This window comes from Heptranchias perlo, chromosome 26, assembly GCF_035084215.1.
Source record: "Heptranchias perlo isolate sHepPer1 chromosome 26, sHepPer1.hap1, whole genome shotgun sequence".
In the NCBI taxonomy this organism is placed as follows: Eukaryota; Metazoa; Chordata; class Chondrichthyes; order Hexanchiformes; family Hexanchidae; genus Heptranchias; species Heptranchias perlo.
Genome location: NC_090350.1, coordinates 13065535 through 13082948, shown reverse-complemented (window position 1 = coordinate 13082948; position 17414 = coordinate 13065535). Strand labels below are relative to the sequence as shown.

General features: G+C 44.9%; 1 protein-coding gene across 2 annotated transcripts in view; it reads right to left on the bottom strand.

The window, feature by feature from the left end:
• Nucleotides 1–1666: 1666 nt before the first annotated feature.
• Nucleotides 1667–17414, bottom strand: part of LOC137342512 (ephrin type-A receptor 7-like) — a 362022-nt gene continuing 346274 nt past the window's right edge. For both annotated transcript variants that reach the window (XM_068006436.1, XM_068006435.1), the window contains exons 16-17: nucleotides 7643–7810; nucleotides 1667–2149 (exon numbers count right to left, since the gene is read on the bottom strand). In XM_068006436.1, the coding sequence (XP_067862537.1) occupies nucleotides 2035–2149; nucleotides 7643–7810 (283 nt within the window). In that variant the 3' untranslated portion in view covers nucleotides 1667–2034. The remainder of the gene's footprint in view (nucleotides 2150–7642; nucleotides 7811–17414) is intronic.

The window sequence follows — 17414 nt, the reverse complement described above, 5'->3', positions numbered from 1 at the left end:
CTAGAAGCACATTCATTATATTAATTAAATTAGTGTTTGCCCAAGAAATGAACAAAACCCTCAGGAACCATTAACAATAAAAAGTATTTTAAGTAAGTGTTTCTCAGAACATGATGTCGCCTCACCTGCCAAACTGAACCAGCTGAGGGGAGTGAGATTCAGGCCAGGAAAGCAATACGGTCAAGTCAAGAAAGTGAATGAAACCGATATCCGAAAAGTAATGATTAGGTCACCACTGGAGAGAGATCAAACTAAAAAAGGTCAAATTTAGGATCAGTGGGACCAGTCCTTTATGTAATGAAGCACATGTTTGGCAAAGGTAACCATAAAATTGTCCGGTCAGTGGAGTTTAGGCTAGACAGGAGAGTGTGCTTGATATCCAAATCTAGACAGGGGGAGGGAAGGAAGTGTTATGGCTTCTCCAGAGATCAGCTGTTGACCTTGGCTAGCTGAACACAGTGAGTGAGCAGAAACCATCCCAGGCCAGGAGGGAGGATCTTTCTCTCCACCACTCACATCTGGTTTCCTGGTGAGAAAGCAGAGAATAAGTCTGAATGAAAGGAAAAGGCAATGTGGATGTGGTGAGAAGGTCAGGGAGAACATAGCAAAAATTGAAATGGCTAAGTGTACCATGGGTAATTGCAAGCAGACTAGATTGTCCAGGAATTAATTGGGGGAGCATGCAAATAACTTTCACCAATCTATGTGATATCTCACCAATAAAGCACAGCCATGGATTCTGTAAACACTTATCCAGTATAAACCTTCAATGCACTTGATAGGAATCATCGATACTTGCTATTTGGAAGTAATTTCCTCAGTTTACATTAAACTTACAGAAGTTATAAATGTATTGATTTTTACAACCCCACCCCTTTAGCCCACACAAATGCGACTGATTGTCTAATCTATCTCTTGGAGACCTCTGGAGTGTTGTTGCAGTTAACGAGCAAACTATCATGAAGATCAATCAGAAAAGGCTCAGAAATGCCTCGTGCACAGTGCTGGAATAGCAACAACTCACCAGTTTATCTGCAATAGCTGTGTCTATATGACCCAGGTCTCACTGATTCCTAAGTAGAAAAATTAAAGGGAAAAAAAATTGCACTGTGATGAGGTTATTTCTATTTCCTTTTAAAACCTTTCATGCCCTGAGGGCCTGGTCTCCCTCTGGTTTAGAAACAGGAAATCTAAGGTTCGTTGCCCTATACTGAATGTAGTTTAGCATTTGGCTTTGTACTGTACTGGAGTCCATACAATTTATTGCTGATTAATCTGTAGCACTTGGACACATGTTTTAGCCCAGCTCACGGCTATTTACCCATAACATTAAATAACCCATCAAAATAAAGGCGGCCCATCTCAGGCACTTGCTAATCAGGTCAGTTAAACCTTCAGGCAGCCAAACCAGGAATGAAATGGACATCTCATTCTCAGGGGTCCCGTACTGCAAAGACAAAAATACTTGGCCAGGAGTTAAATCTCACACACACAGCTCTCGGGATTAAAAAAGGTGGGCACTTGAGTTATACGACTGAAGATTTTTCCGTAGATGATCTCATAACATATAATCCTAGACATTCAAAGAACGCCAACCGAAAGTTAAAACAGAAATGCTCAAGTCCAAGCTGATGTTTTAGCTCATAATCTGATGACACGGAGTGCCTGTACTATTTCCTCGCCATTATAAGCGAGCAGTGTTTACTGAACCACAATGATCAAACAAAAACAGAGCCGACAGAAAAGAAAGGTAACTCAACACTGCTGCTTGTATCCTATTCTTTTCCTACTTCATCCGAGTTACAGGAATGCCTTCCATCTAGTTGCCGTAGCAACCCATTCCGAGATACCTCTTGCTGAAATCATTTTTTTTTTAAAACAATTTTTAATATAAAGACTGGCTCTCTGGTCCTCTTCCCTGGCCATCCCACACACAGGCATCATCTTGTAAACACACTGCTTTCAAACAAGCAGTTTATGTCGGCATTTTGTCAAGAATGCAGCTCGCAGAGGAGGCGTAGGTGGATGCCACTGTCAAACCTGAACACCTCGTCCGTGCATTTGTATAACCTGTGCTCGCAGAGTCTGAATGCTGCTGAGGATTTGTTTCTGGTGTTCAACACATGTAATCCCCAGGCTCATTACATCCCTGTGGAAGAAAATCAAACAGAATTTTAGTGCTTGCAGTCCGCTGTTTTCCATTCCCATTACGGTTGCTAAGAATGGGGGTCTTGCTGGTGATTGAATGAAAAGCCAAGCTAAGTATAATGATCACACTGACATAATCAGCTTGTACAAGTTCCCATTTCTAGTGGCACTTCATCCATTAAATTACCTGCCACGGCTTTTTATTGAAATCTCTTACAAATGGCCAAAACTGTAAAGATCAGGACAGACTCGCATCACATCCCGAAAGGCTGATACTTAAAGGCTGTTCCTTGGGTGACAGCTTCAATTGAGATGGATGTAGTGACCCAGGCATCGGAGTGGGGGGCTGATATGTTCCATCAAGGTCAGACAGGTTTGGATGAGAGGCATTACCTGAGTGATCACGTACTCCTTTTGTATACTTTCAAAAAGCCCGTATTACAAATGCTCAATATTGTTCACAAATTCTGTGGGGTTTTTTTATTACTTTTCTCTCCGGTTTGCCCCCTTTTCTGAAGGTTCTGGCTGTGGTGGATTTTCACAGGCCTTCGGGTACCATGCCCATGTGGCTATTCTCCATGTACAAGCCTAGAACAGTAAGCGCTGGTTGGTTATTGGAGTGTGAGGGGCATCACATTGAGTCCAATTGTGGCCCTGCCTGATGCACTTTGCTGCAATCAGAAGCAAGAACCCTGGATATTTTTTACCCTCCTCCATAGTTCAAAGGCATTGAGGCCAATTGTAGAACTACCTGACAACTGACTCATCCAACCTAATCCTCTAGTCTCTATGGTCAGTAGTGACTGAGAAGTACATTTAGTGACTAAGTCATTGGAGGCTCTTTTCGCAAATTCGGAAAAACGTAAGGGCTTTAAAATATAATTGCACTGTTTAACTGGACTGATGTGATGGTGTTTATATGTGAGAGTGAGAGGGCGGTGTTTGAGTGGGTGTGGCAGAGAAAGAGAAAAACATAGTGTGTCAATCATATTTTCTTCAATGTCTTAAATGGGTGAAATTCATGCCAGTGCCTGGGCAGGAGTGCAGTTTTCTCTAGAGCCAGCAACTCAAGAAGAAAAATTGGGAATGCTAGAAATACAGGGCGGACGGACTTTTCTAGGCCGTCCCTTGGCTAAATGACACAGGCATCACTTTGTGGAGTTCAATGTTCGCAGAGGTTTTCCCGATCGTCCACCATAACTTGGGCGGAAGATCCACGGAAGCCCTGGAGAAGGGGCCGTTTGACCTGAACACTGGACTCGGTCTTAACTCCCTGTGTGCCAAGCAAAGGGAGATTGACCAGTCTGATCAAAATTAGTGTCTTTGTTGCTAAATATTTTGGGGAGGATTCGTATTAGGCTATGGACATGGCCTTACTGATTATGGTCACTTTCTTGGAAAGGGGGAGGGCATGGGTTCTTGGTTTTGGAGAGGAAATTTCATAGGAACTATTTCTGTCTTACCAATGCGCAATGTTACTGCTTGTGGTTTCCATTCACTTGGTGACCAACAGCCAATATCTGGTTGGGGTATTCAGGCCATCAGAGCCTGGTCAGTGTAGGGTAGGGGCAAATTAATGCTCAATGCAGAAGTATAGCGGGAGTGGAGTCTGTGTGGAGAATTAAAGGGGCATCATGCGCAGTTTTGAACCACTAGTCTCCTGTCCTTTTACAAAGGCCATTTGACTATGGCTACACTTTTGGTGTATGAAATCTGCGGCTTCTGCTGTTTAATAAGGTTGTCCGATTCTCCGTCAAGATTATTTATTGATCCACAGTCGCCTTTTTGGCTTCAGATTTTGCGTGTTTGGTAAGTTACAAGGTCAATTCAAGGATGGACTCTGAAAGACGTTGCTTTGCATATTTCCTTTTATTCAGAAGATATGCCTATCACTTTAAGACCACACAAGCAGTTTTAAAGTACTATCTGTTTGGAAGGTAGCAATAATGAATTTTTTTTTAGAAAGGTACACCAGTTAATTATTAATGGTTTCATTTCGGGCTGTCACGTAACATTAGGTGCTGCCCCACTATACTCAATTAGTCACATAACGTTACATGTGCTGTGCCACCCACAGGCACAAAAGCCATGGAATCCTCAGACCAGTTTTAATGTATAGTAGATGCATCACGTCTGCAATTCCATTTTCTGCATTTAGAATCTTCAATGCCCCTGTAAATTACAGTGAATTAAAATGTGATAGGTGTATTTTTCAGTTGCTAAGGCTGGTGCTTGAGCAGCAGAACAGGCACTGTGGTTATTAGAAAATCTGGCTCATATACAAAAAAATAGGATCTGTACCAGTCTAAAAAGGTTTTTCCAAAAAGCTGAGTGTGATCGAGATTTGTTTGGATGTTCTCCTGACCTATCTGGTCCTAACGGAAGCTGCATAGGTAAGACTGCTCAAAGGGTCTGGGGTTTTCGGTTCTTTTATATTTTCAAATTTTTGCTGTATATTTTTAGTACTGGTTTCTGTTATTAATTTTTATTGGCACTTTTATGAAAAAAATCTGGGGGAGATTTTGTTTCTTCTAATAGTGGGTAATGTGTATGTAAATGACTGAATATTGTCTGCTAATTCACTGGAAAGTCGACTGTGATTGAAGTCATTCTAAGATTCCAGCAGAACATGAAGTGCAGGAAAAAGAGAGGAAAGGAGGTCTTACAATCAAACTTTGACAGGCGTTCAACGAGCGTCATGGCACAAGTGAAAAGTCCTGTGGCAGTTGATAAGCTAAAATTGACAATGGAGGTTGGTTTGGAAGCTCCGCAAATATAGTATCTCAAGGCTGATGTGGGTATAAAATGAAAAGGCGTACCAGGGAGATTAGCAGGCACCATGGGCCAGCCTGCCCACTCCTGCCATTTATGCCAACAACCATACCTGCAGGTTCTGGCAAACCAGCCTGTCTACGACAGTGGGGACCTAGCACAACAGGCTCTAGGGAACCAATTGCAGATCTGCGCCATCTGTTGTAAGCTAGCACAGGGATCAGGTGCAGTACCAGCCAATGTGCTGTATCAAACAGTACAGGTCAGCATGGTCAACAATTTCTTCGCCCTTTCCACTGAGCAGCAACAGCAGCATGACACAGCATTGCTGCATGTCCAGTGGTGGAGTGGGAGTGGTCATTGATGGTGTCCTGCAGCCTATCCTGTGTGACAGTAAGCTACCAATGGTTTTGTACAACCATTTTATGAATGAAGCCCTTTGACAATGTGAGTGTGTCAAGGGGATCAATTGTAAGTAGCACCTTTCTGGAGTATGGACATGCAGGATGAGTAATGACCTTTACAATCAGATTTTATAGCCAATTTAAAACCCCTGGTTTTTGCGAGTGTTTTTCATTTTTATCATCAAAATCGGGGGGGGGGGGGGGGGTGGGGGAAATTAGAGCTCCAAAAAACTGTATTAAATTCTAAGATCATCATTAAACCCCAAGAAAACAAGCAAGAGACTAACAAGGCACGGTTAAGCTAAATGACAAATAAGAATTTACCAATTTCACACACACAACTTTGACAGGGCTGAACGGCAGTTCCAAACGCAAAGTTTCAGTGAACACAAAATCCATTTATAGTATGTGTCAATTTGTGTACTGCAAAATGTTGCCTGCTAAAATTAATGTTTAAAATAACACATTACCACCATAGTATCACAAAACATAAATATTTTTAAAGTCTGACTGATCATATTTAGGTGATGCTTGAATTGAATTTTAGAATGAATGAATGGGATATCGTGATCATTGTATTCATTTTGTTGATAACACTGTTGTATCATGATCAAGATTTTTTTTTGACGTGCGTCCTTGACATTATATGGATGCGATACACGAGCATTTCTGGACCTGAATTTTGGTAAGAAAACAATGGGAAATTTCAGGAACTCTGTTCTCAAATTTGGTTGTAAATCAGTACAGCAGATGGCAGAGTTCCACAACTGCTTCCATGTTGACCTAATGATAAGCAATGAAAAAGTTGGAAGGTTGTTTGAGGGCCTGGTATGGACCTATAGTAAATGTGACACTTTGTGGGGTCCACATTTGGGCCATGTACCTGGTAAATGGCACCCTTGGGTATTCTTATCTTGAGAGCTTCATTGCTATGTGACATCTTCCCTCGTATCTGTTCACAGGTCGTGTGGGTAGTGCACATTGGAATATAGGAAGGAACATAGGAACAGGCCATTCAGCCCCTCGAGCCTGTTCCGTCATTCAATTAGATTATGGCTGATCATGGGGTGGGTCGTGCACACTGCAGTGACCTTGGACCACCTCCGGCCAGGCATGCTGTCCTCTGAGGAGGGCACTCTACAGTGCCGAACAAGGCCAGCCTCTTCGCATCCACCTCATGTTGCAGTATCTCCACTTCACCCACCAACAAAAAGGGGGCCCGGGTGATGTGCCATTCTATCAGTTGCATCAGAGCCAGGAAATAGACCCTGCTATCACTTTAGTACAGATCATGTTATTTGAACGTGCTATTAGGTGCTCACCGTGTCACCACCCACCCTCCCCCATCCCCCCATAGTGGACATTTAAAACAAAACTGATTAAATATGAAATAAAATTGCCCCAGATACTTCACCTATATGTGAAATACCAAGTCCCACTTTCCCACCATTCCCATCCTTGCTGACCAAATTTGCTATTGGTCCCCCAATGCCTCAAATTTTAAATGATCATATTTATGTTTAAACCCTCTACGTCCTCATCCCTTCCTATCTCTGCAACGTCCTTCAGCCCTATAACGCCCTCCTTATTCTCCGTTCCTCTGACCCCAGCCTCTGGTGCAGTCCCCCAGCCTTACAATTGGCATCCATGCCTTCAGCTGCCTAGGTCTCACTTTCTGGAATTCCTTTCCTAAACTTCTCCACCTCCCTCTCCTCCTTTAAAACCCTCCTGAAAAGCCACCTCTTTGGCCAAACTTTTGTCCACCCTTCCTAATCTGTCTTTCCTTTGCTCAGCATCTGCTTTTCTTATGCCTCTGTGAGACGGCACTGGGATGTTTATCTGTGGTTAAAGGCACTAGCTAAATTCATGTTTTTTTTTTAATATTGTTGTGCAATGCTCATACTGTGGCCACACTATGACAGTCTCAATTTGGTGAGCATAAAACTCACAGACAGGAGGGAGGGCAATTACTAAGGTTGGTTTCTGGCCATTAGATATCTTACAAGTCATCCAAAAAGTTCCTGGGCCACGTGCCCCAGCTCCCAGTGTTACAGGCAAACTCCCAAACTTCACTGCTCCAGACAGGGCGATGGAGTAGAGCAGTCAGTAGGTTTACCCGAGAGAAAGAAGTCTGCACAAGTTGGCAGGGATCTTCCTGGATATATCGAGAGGTTTGCAAGGTATACAAATAACTGAAAAACTTCAAATGCAGGAAATACATCAGGTGGGTAATGAGTGCATTAATTCTACTTTTATACTTGCACCATTGAAGAAATGCACAGATTACTGGCAGTTTGCCTAAATTAAAGATCACTTACTGGACTGTCATTCTTGCGACCGATTCCAGGTAGCAGTATCCAGCAGCAGTAAAGTTGTCCTTGTATCTGCCCATCTTAATGGCATCCAGCCACTCTCCCACCGAGTCAAAGCTTGGGAATGCTGGAAAGTTTTGGTCCATGAGGGGAATGTGCAGGTTCTGAGGTCTGCTGATAAAAACACAGAGATAAGAAGTCACTGGTATTACGATTCATAAAAAGGGGAAGAGTTTTTGACTGAATCCTGAATGTTACAAAGAGAAGGTCTGTTACATTTGCTGCTGTCTCTGTGTCCCTTCATTAATCAGGGTTATCACTTATACAGCTGGGGAAGTCTGGACATTTCTAAATGGAGTACTGAAAATCTGGTTTTACACTTATTTCTGACTCTCACGATGCAGAGATATTCATTCATAGAATCATACAGCACAGGAGGCCATTCGGCCCATCGTGCCTGTACCTGTTCTATGGCAGAGCAATCCAATTAGTCCCACTCCCCTGCTCTTTCCCCATAGCCCTGTAATTTTTTTCCCTTCAAGTATTTATCCAATTCCCTTTTGAAAGTTATTATTGAACCTGCTTCCACCATCCTTTCAGGCAGTGCATTCCAGATCATAACAACTCGCTGCATAAAAAATGTTTCCTCATGTCAGCTCTGGTTCTTTTGCCAATCAGCTTAAATCTGTGCCCTCTGGTTACTGATCCTTCTGACACTGGAAACAGTTTCTCTTTATTTACGCTATCAAAACCGTTCATTATTTTGAACACTATCAAATCTCCTCTTAACCTTCTCCGCTCTAAGGAGAACAATCCCAGTTTCTCCAGTCTCTCCACATAACTGAAGTCCCTCATCCCCGGTACCATTCTAGTAAATCTCCTGTGCACCCTCTCTAAAGCCCAGAATTGAACACAATACACAAAGCTGAGGCCTAACCAGTGTTTTATAAAGGTTTAGCATAACTTCCTTTCTTTTGCACTCTATGCCTCTTAATAAAGCCCAGGATCCCATATGCTTTTTTAACAGCCTTCTCAACTTGTCCTGCCACCTTCAAAGATTTGTGTACATGCACCCCCAGGTCTCTCTGTTCCTGTACTCACTTTAAAATTGTACCATTTAGTTTATATTGCCACTCCTCATTCTTCCTACCAAAATGCATCACTTCACATTTCTCTGTGTTAAATTTCATCTGACATGTGTCTACCCATTTCACCAGTGTATCTATGTCCTCCTGAAATCTGTTACTATCCTCCGAGTTTCGTGCAAACCTTGAAATTATACCCTGTATACCCAAGTCCAGATCATTAATATATATCAAAAAGAGCAGTGGACCTAATATAGACCCCTGGGGAACACCAGTGTATACTGCCGACCAGTCTGCAAAACAATCGTTCACCACTACTCTCTGCTTTTTGTCCCTCAGCCAATTTTGTATCCACGCTGCCACTGTCCCTTTAATCCCATGGGCTTTAATTTTGCTAATAAGTCTATTATGTGGTACTTTATCAAATGCCTTTTGAAAATCCATATACACAATATCACCCGCACTACTCTCATCTACCCTCTCCGTTACTCCATCAAAGAACTCAATCGAGTTAATCAAACACGATTTTGCTTTACATTGCTGGAGTTTTTAAAAATATCATTATCAGAAAAAGAAAATAATCTCCTCCTGATTACCACACTGTTTGTGATAATATCTCTAAGTTATGTTTTAAGAAAAACAATAAAGAAGGTATTTTATGTGAAGTGCTTATGATGCAAATCAAGAAAATTCGCCTAACGGGTAAATACTGGGTCAGTGCTGCATTGCACCATCATGGGGTCCTGCTACCTCAGGTTGGTTGAAGCCCCTCAGATCTATTCATTCAATGCCAACCACGGCCTCTAGGGCTGAGCACCTGCATCGATTGAGCTTTCAATGTTTCTGAATGCTGATCGGAAATATTGAGCCTTTAAATCACTTGATCTGCGCCTGAAAGCACGATGTCTATCCCGCTGAATTGATGCAGGCTCCCGACTGCAAGAGCCCACAGCTGATGTCGGCTGAGCATGTCCATGGTCCTCTCCAATTTATGACAGTGATGGAGCGGCACTCTTAGTAATACCTCTCCTAAATTGTAGGACACCTTTATTCCAATGATAAAGAATTGCACAAACAACCGAATAACTGCTTGCCTCACCATGTAGGTTAGCAGGTGTTCCCAGGGATCATCCCTCTTCCAACTCCCACAGTACAGTGAGAGTGGCAGCTACCATCCACTGCACAGTAACTTGTCCTAAATCTGTTCTCACGAGATGCTTAGCAATCTGTCCCAATTCCCTCTTCACTGCTCTCTCAAGCCTCTACATCAGATTACAGATTTCTTTCTCTCATCCCTGACAATGTAACATTTCTGTCATTCAAGTACGATGCAAGTAGTGGATACGGTGGTGCAGTGGTTATGTTACTGGACTAATAACTCAAGAGGTCTGGACTATTAATTCAGAGAATGTGAGTTCAAATCCCACCATGGCAGTTTGAGAATTTGAATTCTGGAAAAAAAAGCTGGTGGATTGTTGAAAAAACCCAATTGGAAGGAAGCCTGCCGTCCTTACCTGGTCTGGTTTATATGTGACTCCAGTCCCATTTCAATGTGGTTGACTCTTAACTTCCCTTTGAAGTGGCCGAGCAAGCCATCGGTTGTATCATACCTTTCCAGGGGAACTGGGGATGGGCAATAAATGCCAGTGTTGCCAGTGATGCCCACATCACGAGAATGAATAATAAAAAACAACCCACCTCTGCTCCATGCGTCCCCTCCACTCTGCATGTTTCAGCACTGGCCAACATTGTTCCACCTTCTCCAACCTCATCACCCATACAGCTATCAACTTAACCATATGCACAGAATGACTTTCACTCTTAATGTCTGCTAGTTGCTGCAAACTCTTAATGTTAACAGCAGTTACCACTACTTGGATAATACTTGAATGGCATAAATGTTTCAAGGCACTTTACATAGAAAAAACAAGAACCAACTTGCATTTATATTTATGAACATGCAAAAAAGGACAGGAAAAAGCCAGCTGGACAATCAAGTCCTGATACGACACAATCTAAACCCATCCCACCCCTCACCCACAGTCACTCAATCTAAACCCAACCCACCCTCACCCGCAGTCACACATTCTAAACCCATCCCACCCCTCACCCACAGTCACACACTCTAAACCCATCCCACCCCTCACCCACAGTCACACATTCTAAACCCATCCCACCCCTCACCCACAGTCACACACTCTAAACCCATCCCACCCCTCACCCACAGTCACTCAATCTAAACCCATCCCACCCCTCACCCACAGTCACTCAATCTAAACCCATCCCACCCCTCACCCACAGTCACTCAATCTAAACCCATCCCACCCCTCACCCACAGTCACTCAATCTAAACCCATCCCACCCCTCGCCCACAGTCACACACTCTAAACCCATCCCACCCCTCACCCACAGTCACACACTCTAAACCCATCCCACCCCTCACCCACAGTCACTCAATCTAAACCCATCCCACCCCTCACCCACAGTCACTCAATCTAAAACCATCCCACCCTCGCCCACAGTCACACAATCTAAACCCATCCCACCCCTCACCCACAGTCACTCAATCTAAACCCATCCCACCCCTCACCCACAGTCACTCAATCTAAACCCATCCCACCCCTCACCCACAGTCACTCAATCTAAACCCATCCCACCCCTCACCCACAGTCACTCAATCTAAACCCATCCCACCCCTCGCCCACAGTCACACACTCTAAACCCATCCCACCCCTCACCCACAGTCACACACTCTAAACCCATCCCACCCCTCACCCACAGTCACTCAATCTAAACCCATCCCACCCCTCACCCACAGTCACTCAATCTAAAACCATCCCACCCTCGCCCACAGTCACACAATCTAAACCCATCCCACCCCTCACCCACAGTCACTCAATCTAAACCCATCCCACCCCTCACCCACAGTCACTCAATCTAAACCCATCCCACCCCTCACCCACAGTCACTCAATCTAAACCCATCCCACCCCTCACCCACAGTCACTCAATCTAAACCCATCCCACCCCTCACCCACAGTCACTCAATCTAAACCCATCCCACCCCTCACCCAGTCACTCAATCTAAACCCATCCCACCCCTCACCCACAGTCACTCAATCTAAACCCATCCCACCCCTCACCCACAGTCACTCAATCTAAACCCATCCCACCCCTCACCCACAGTCACTCAATCTAAACCCATCCCACCCCTCACCCACAGTCACTCAATCTAAACCCATCCCACCCTCGCCCACAGTCACACAATCTAAACCCATCCCACCCCTCACCCACAGTCACTCAATCTAAACCCATCCCACCCCTCACCCACAGTCACTCAATCTAAACCCATCCCACCCTCGCCCACAGTCACTCAATCTAAACCCATCCCACCCCTCGCTTGCAATCTCACAATCTCTTCGATATAAAAAAATCAGAGAACCAGGTTGCCCCAAAACATTTCACAGCCAATGAATTACATTTGTAGTGTAGCTGCTGTAATGATGTAGACAAACACAGCAACTAATTTGCACGCAGCAAAGTCCCACAAACAGCAGTGAGATCATGACCAGCTGTTCTGTTTATTTTTTGGTGGTGCTGGTTTACGGATAAATGTTGGCCAGAACACTGTGATAACTCCACTATTCTTCTTCAAACAGTGCCATGGGATCTTTTACATCCATTTGAGAGAGCAGGCAGAGTTCAGTTTAACATCTTTTCTGAAAGATGGCAGCTCCGATAATGAAAAACTTCCCTCATTAAAGCATTGGCCTCGACTCTGTGCTCAAGTCGCTACAGCTGGACTTGATTCCACAACCTTCTGACTCAGAGACAAAAGTGCCACTAACCGAGCCAAGCTGACGCCAAGTGGTAGTAGAAGGGATAGAATAGGGCTGAGGCAGCTGGAAGCTCTGCTACCAATGGAGGAGTGACAGGAAGGAGGAAGGGATGCACAGGAGGCCAGACTTGGAGGACTCAAGGACACGAGTTGGGACACAGGGTTGGGGGTGGTTGCAGAGGTAGGAATGGGGCGAGGCTATGGAGGAATTAGTAAACAAGGACAAAGATTTGAATTCAGTGCATTGGGGTGCAGAGAAATCAATGGACCTCGCAGAAGACAGGGATGATGGATGAGCTGGATGCAGATAGCAGAGCTTTGGAAGAGATAGAACAGTCAAATCTTGAGGTAGCAATAGCACAAAGAAGGTCTCCAGTGGGCAGTGAGGATGAGGTGGCCAATGTTGAGGAGGTGGAAGTAAGTGGCCATGGTGACTGATAGGATGTGGGGTTTGAAGCTCAGTTTGATGATGATCACACAGATGTCACTAAGGCACGGTGACAAGCATAAAAATGTGAAAAAATCTTCCCGTCCACATTTCTGATGAAATAATATTGACAGATTTCAGCTCAGTTGTGCAAAGTAGTTTTGTAAGCACAAGTGTTCTGAAATAACCTGTTCTGCAGCATCAGTGTCACAATAAAGCCCTTCAAATAACATCAGACAGCATCAATGACTGTTCCGATTAATGTCGGTTTTCAAAAATGAATGTTGCAGTATAAAAAATATAGCAAAACTTCCAGTGTCATAGGAGAGGCTACAGGGCATTCTCAAGGGGGAGGGTGAGCAGGCAGAGGTCGTGGTCCACATTGGGACCAACGACATAGGTAGGAAGGGAGATGAGGTCCTGCATCAAGAATTTAGGGAGCTAGGTAGCAGATTAAAGAGCAGGACCTCAAAGGTTGTAATCTCTGGATTACTCCCAGTGGCACGGGCTAGTGAGTATAGAAATAGGAGGATAGAACAGATGAATGCGTGGCTAAAGAGTTGGTGCAGGAGGGAAGGTTTCAGTTTCCTGGATCACTGGGCCTGCTTCTGGGGAAGGTGGGACTTGTACAAGTCGGACGGGTTGCACCTGAACCAGAGCGGGACAAATATCCTTGCGGGGAGGTTTGCTAGCACTGTTGGGGGGGGTTTAAACTAACTTGGCAGGGGGATGGGATACAGAGTGGAGCTACAATAGGGGGTGATGTGCAGCCAAATATAGAGAAAAAAACAAGTCAGCTTGGAAGACAGGGCTAATATGTGAGGGCAAGGCTGGATGGCATCTATTTTAATGCAAGGAGTCTTGCGAATAAGGTGGATGAACTGAAGGTGTTGATAAACACATGGGAGTATGATATTGTTGCTGTCACAGAGACATGGTTGAGGGAGGGGCAAGACTGGCAGCTCAATATTCCGGGGTACAGAATCTTCAGGCGAGACAGAGGGGGAGGTATAAGAGGAGGGGGGGTTGCAATATTAATTAAAGAATCAATTACTGCCATAAGGAGGGATGATATATTAGCAGGTTCCTCTAATGAGGCCATATGGGTGGAGCTTAAAAACAAAAAGGGGGCAAGCACTTTGATGGGAGTGTACTATAGGCCCCCAAACAGTCAGGGGGAGATAGAGGAACAGATATGCAGGCAAATCTCAGAAAATTGTGCAAATAATAGGGTAATAATAGTGGGGGATTTCAACTTCCCCAATATTAACTGGGATACTCAGAGTGTAAAAGGCTTAGAGGGTACAAAATTCTTAACGTGCATCCAGGAGAGCTTTTTGAGCCAGCACGTAGAAAGTCCTACAAGAGAGGGGGCGGTACTGGACCTAATTCTAGGGAATGTGGCCGGCCAAGTGGAAGAAGTGCTAGTAGGTGAGCACTTTGGTGACAGTGACCATAATTCGGTGAGATTTAAGGTGGTCATGGAAAAGGATAGGGAGGGGCCGGAAATAAAGGTTCTAAATTGGGGGAAGGCCGATTTTAATAGGATAAGGCAGGATCTGGCCAAAATGGACTGGGATAAGCTGCTTGTAGGAAAATCCGCATCGGAGCAATGGGAGTCTTTCAGAAGGGAGATTGAGACCATACAATGGCAACATGTTCCCGTAAAGGTCAAGGGTGGTTCCAAGAACTCCAGGGAACCTTGGATGTCAGGGGATATACGAGAATGGATTAGGAAAAAAAGGAGGGCTTTTGGCAGATACAAAAGGCTAAAGACGGAGGAAGCCCGAGAGGAGTACAAAAAGTGCAGGGGGATACTTAAAAAAGAAATTAGGAGATCAAGGAGGGGCCATGAAATAACACTGGCGAGCAAAATAAAGGAAAATCCTAAGATGTTTTATAAGTATATTAAGGGTAAGAGGATGACTTGGGAAAAAATAGGGCCCATTAGGGACAAAAATGGCAATGTGTGTGTGGAGCCGGCAGATGTAGGAGGGGTTCTAAATGAATTTTTTGCATCTGTTTTCACTATGGAGAAGGACGATGTAGACATAGAAATACGGCAGGGGGACTGTGATATACTCGAACATATTAACATCGAGCGGGAGGAGGTATTGGCGGGCCTAAAAATGGATAAATCCCCAGGCCCGGACGAAATGTATCCCAGGCTACTGTGTGAGGCAAAGGAGGAGATTGCGGGGGCTCTGACACATATATTCAGAACCTCTCTGGCCACAGGGGATGTGCCAGAGGACTGGAGAACCGCTAATGTAATACCATTATTCAAGAAGGGGAGTAGGGAAAAACCGGGGAACTACAGGCCAGTGAGCCTAACATCAGTGGTAGGAAAATTATTGGAAAAAATTCTGAAGGACAAAATTAGTCTCCACTTGGAGAAGCAAGGATTAATCAGGGATAGTCAACATGGCTTTGTCACAGGAAGATCATGTCTGACTAATTTGATTGAATTTTTTGAGGGGGTGACTAGGCGTGTGGATGAGGGTAACGCAGTGGATGTGGTATACATGGATTTCAGTAAGGCCTTCGACAAAGTCCCCCACAGGAGACTGGTCAAGAAGGTATGAGCCCATGGAATCCAGGGTGCCTTGGCACTTTGGATACAAAACTGGCTTAGTGGCAGAAGGCAGAGGGTGATGGTCGAAGGTTGTTTTTGTGACTGGAAGCCTGTGGCCAGTGGGGTACCACAGGGATCGGTGCTGGGTCCCTTGCTGTTTGTGGTCTACATTAATGACTTGGATATGAGTGTAAAAGGTATGATCAGTAAGTTCGCTGATGATACAAAAATTGGTAGGGTGGTAAATAGCGAGGAGGATAGCCTCAGTCTGCAGGACGATATAGATGGGTTGGTCAGATGGGCGGAACAGTGGCAAATGGAATTTAACCCGGAAAAGTGCGAGGTGATGCACTTTGGAGGGACTAATAAGGCAAGGGAATACACAATGAATGGGAGGATCCTAGGCAAGACAGAGGGTCAGAGGGATCTTGGTGTGCAAGTTCACAGATCCCTGAAGGCGGCGGAACAGGTACATAAGGTGGTAAAGAAGGCATATGGGATACTTGCCTTTATTAGCCGAGGCATAGAATATAAGAGCAAGGAGGTTATGATGGAGCTGTATAAAACACTGGTTAGGCCACAGCTGGAGTACTGTGTGCAGTTCTGGTCGCCACACTACAGGAAGGATGTGATCGCTTTGGAGAGGGTGCAGAGGAGATTCACCAGGATGTTACCAGGGCTGGAGCGCTTCAGCTATGAAGAGAGACTGGGAAGATTGGGTTTGTTTTCCTTGGAGCAGAGGAGACTGAGGGGGGACATGATTGAGGTGTACAAAATTATGAGGGGCACAGATAGGATGGATACTAAGGAGCTTTTTCCCTTCGTTGAGGGTTCTATAACAAGGGGACATAGATTCAAGGTAAAAGGCGGGAGGTTTAGAGGGGATTTGAGAAAGAACTTTTTCACCCAGAGGGTGGTTGGAGTCTGGAACTCACTGCCTGAAAGGGTTGTGGAGGCAGGAACCCTCACAACATTCAAGAAGCATTTGGATGAGCACTTGAAATGCCATAGCATACAAGGCTACGGACCAAATGCTGGAATATGGGATTAGAGTAGACAGGGCTTGATGGCCGGCGCGGACACGATGGGCCGAAGGGCCTCTATCCGTGCTGTATAACTCTATGACTCTATGAGAGTGTTTCAGTTTACAAGAAAAGGGCTATAATTAGGCCCGCAGACTGTAGAGTGATTCAGAAACATTGGGAGAGAAAGGACGATAGGAGAGAATGTGGGAGGGTAATGGCAGAGAAGGTGAGGTGGAGAGACGACAAGGAGAGAGAGAGTGAGGAGATAGAGATGATCGAGAACGAGCCGCGCGTCCAGCCAAACTGTTCCGGTACAGCTACAACACTGGCATCTACCTGACAATGTGGAAAATTGCCCAGGTATGTCCTGTCCACAAAAAGCAGGACAAATCCAATCCGGCCAATTACCGCCCCTTCAGTCTACTCTCAATCATCAGCAAACTGATGGAAGGCATCGTCAACAGTGCTATCAACCGGCACTTGCTCACCGATGCTCAGTTTGGGTTCCGCCAGGACCACTCGACTCCAGACCTCATAACAGCGTTGGTCCAAACATGGACAAAAGAGCTGAATTCCAGAGGTGAGGTGAGAGTGACTGCCCTTGACATCAAGGCAGCATTTGACTGAGTGTGGCACCAAGGAGCCCCAGTAAAATTGAAGTCAATAGGAATCAGGGGGAAAACTCTCCATTCGTACCTAGCACAAAGGAAGATGGTAGTGGTTGTTGAAGGCCAATCATTTCAGCCCCAGGACATTGCTGCAGGAATTCCTCAGGGCAGTGTCCTAGGCCCAACCATCTTCAGCTGCTTTATCAATGACCTTCCCCCCA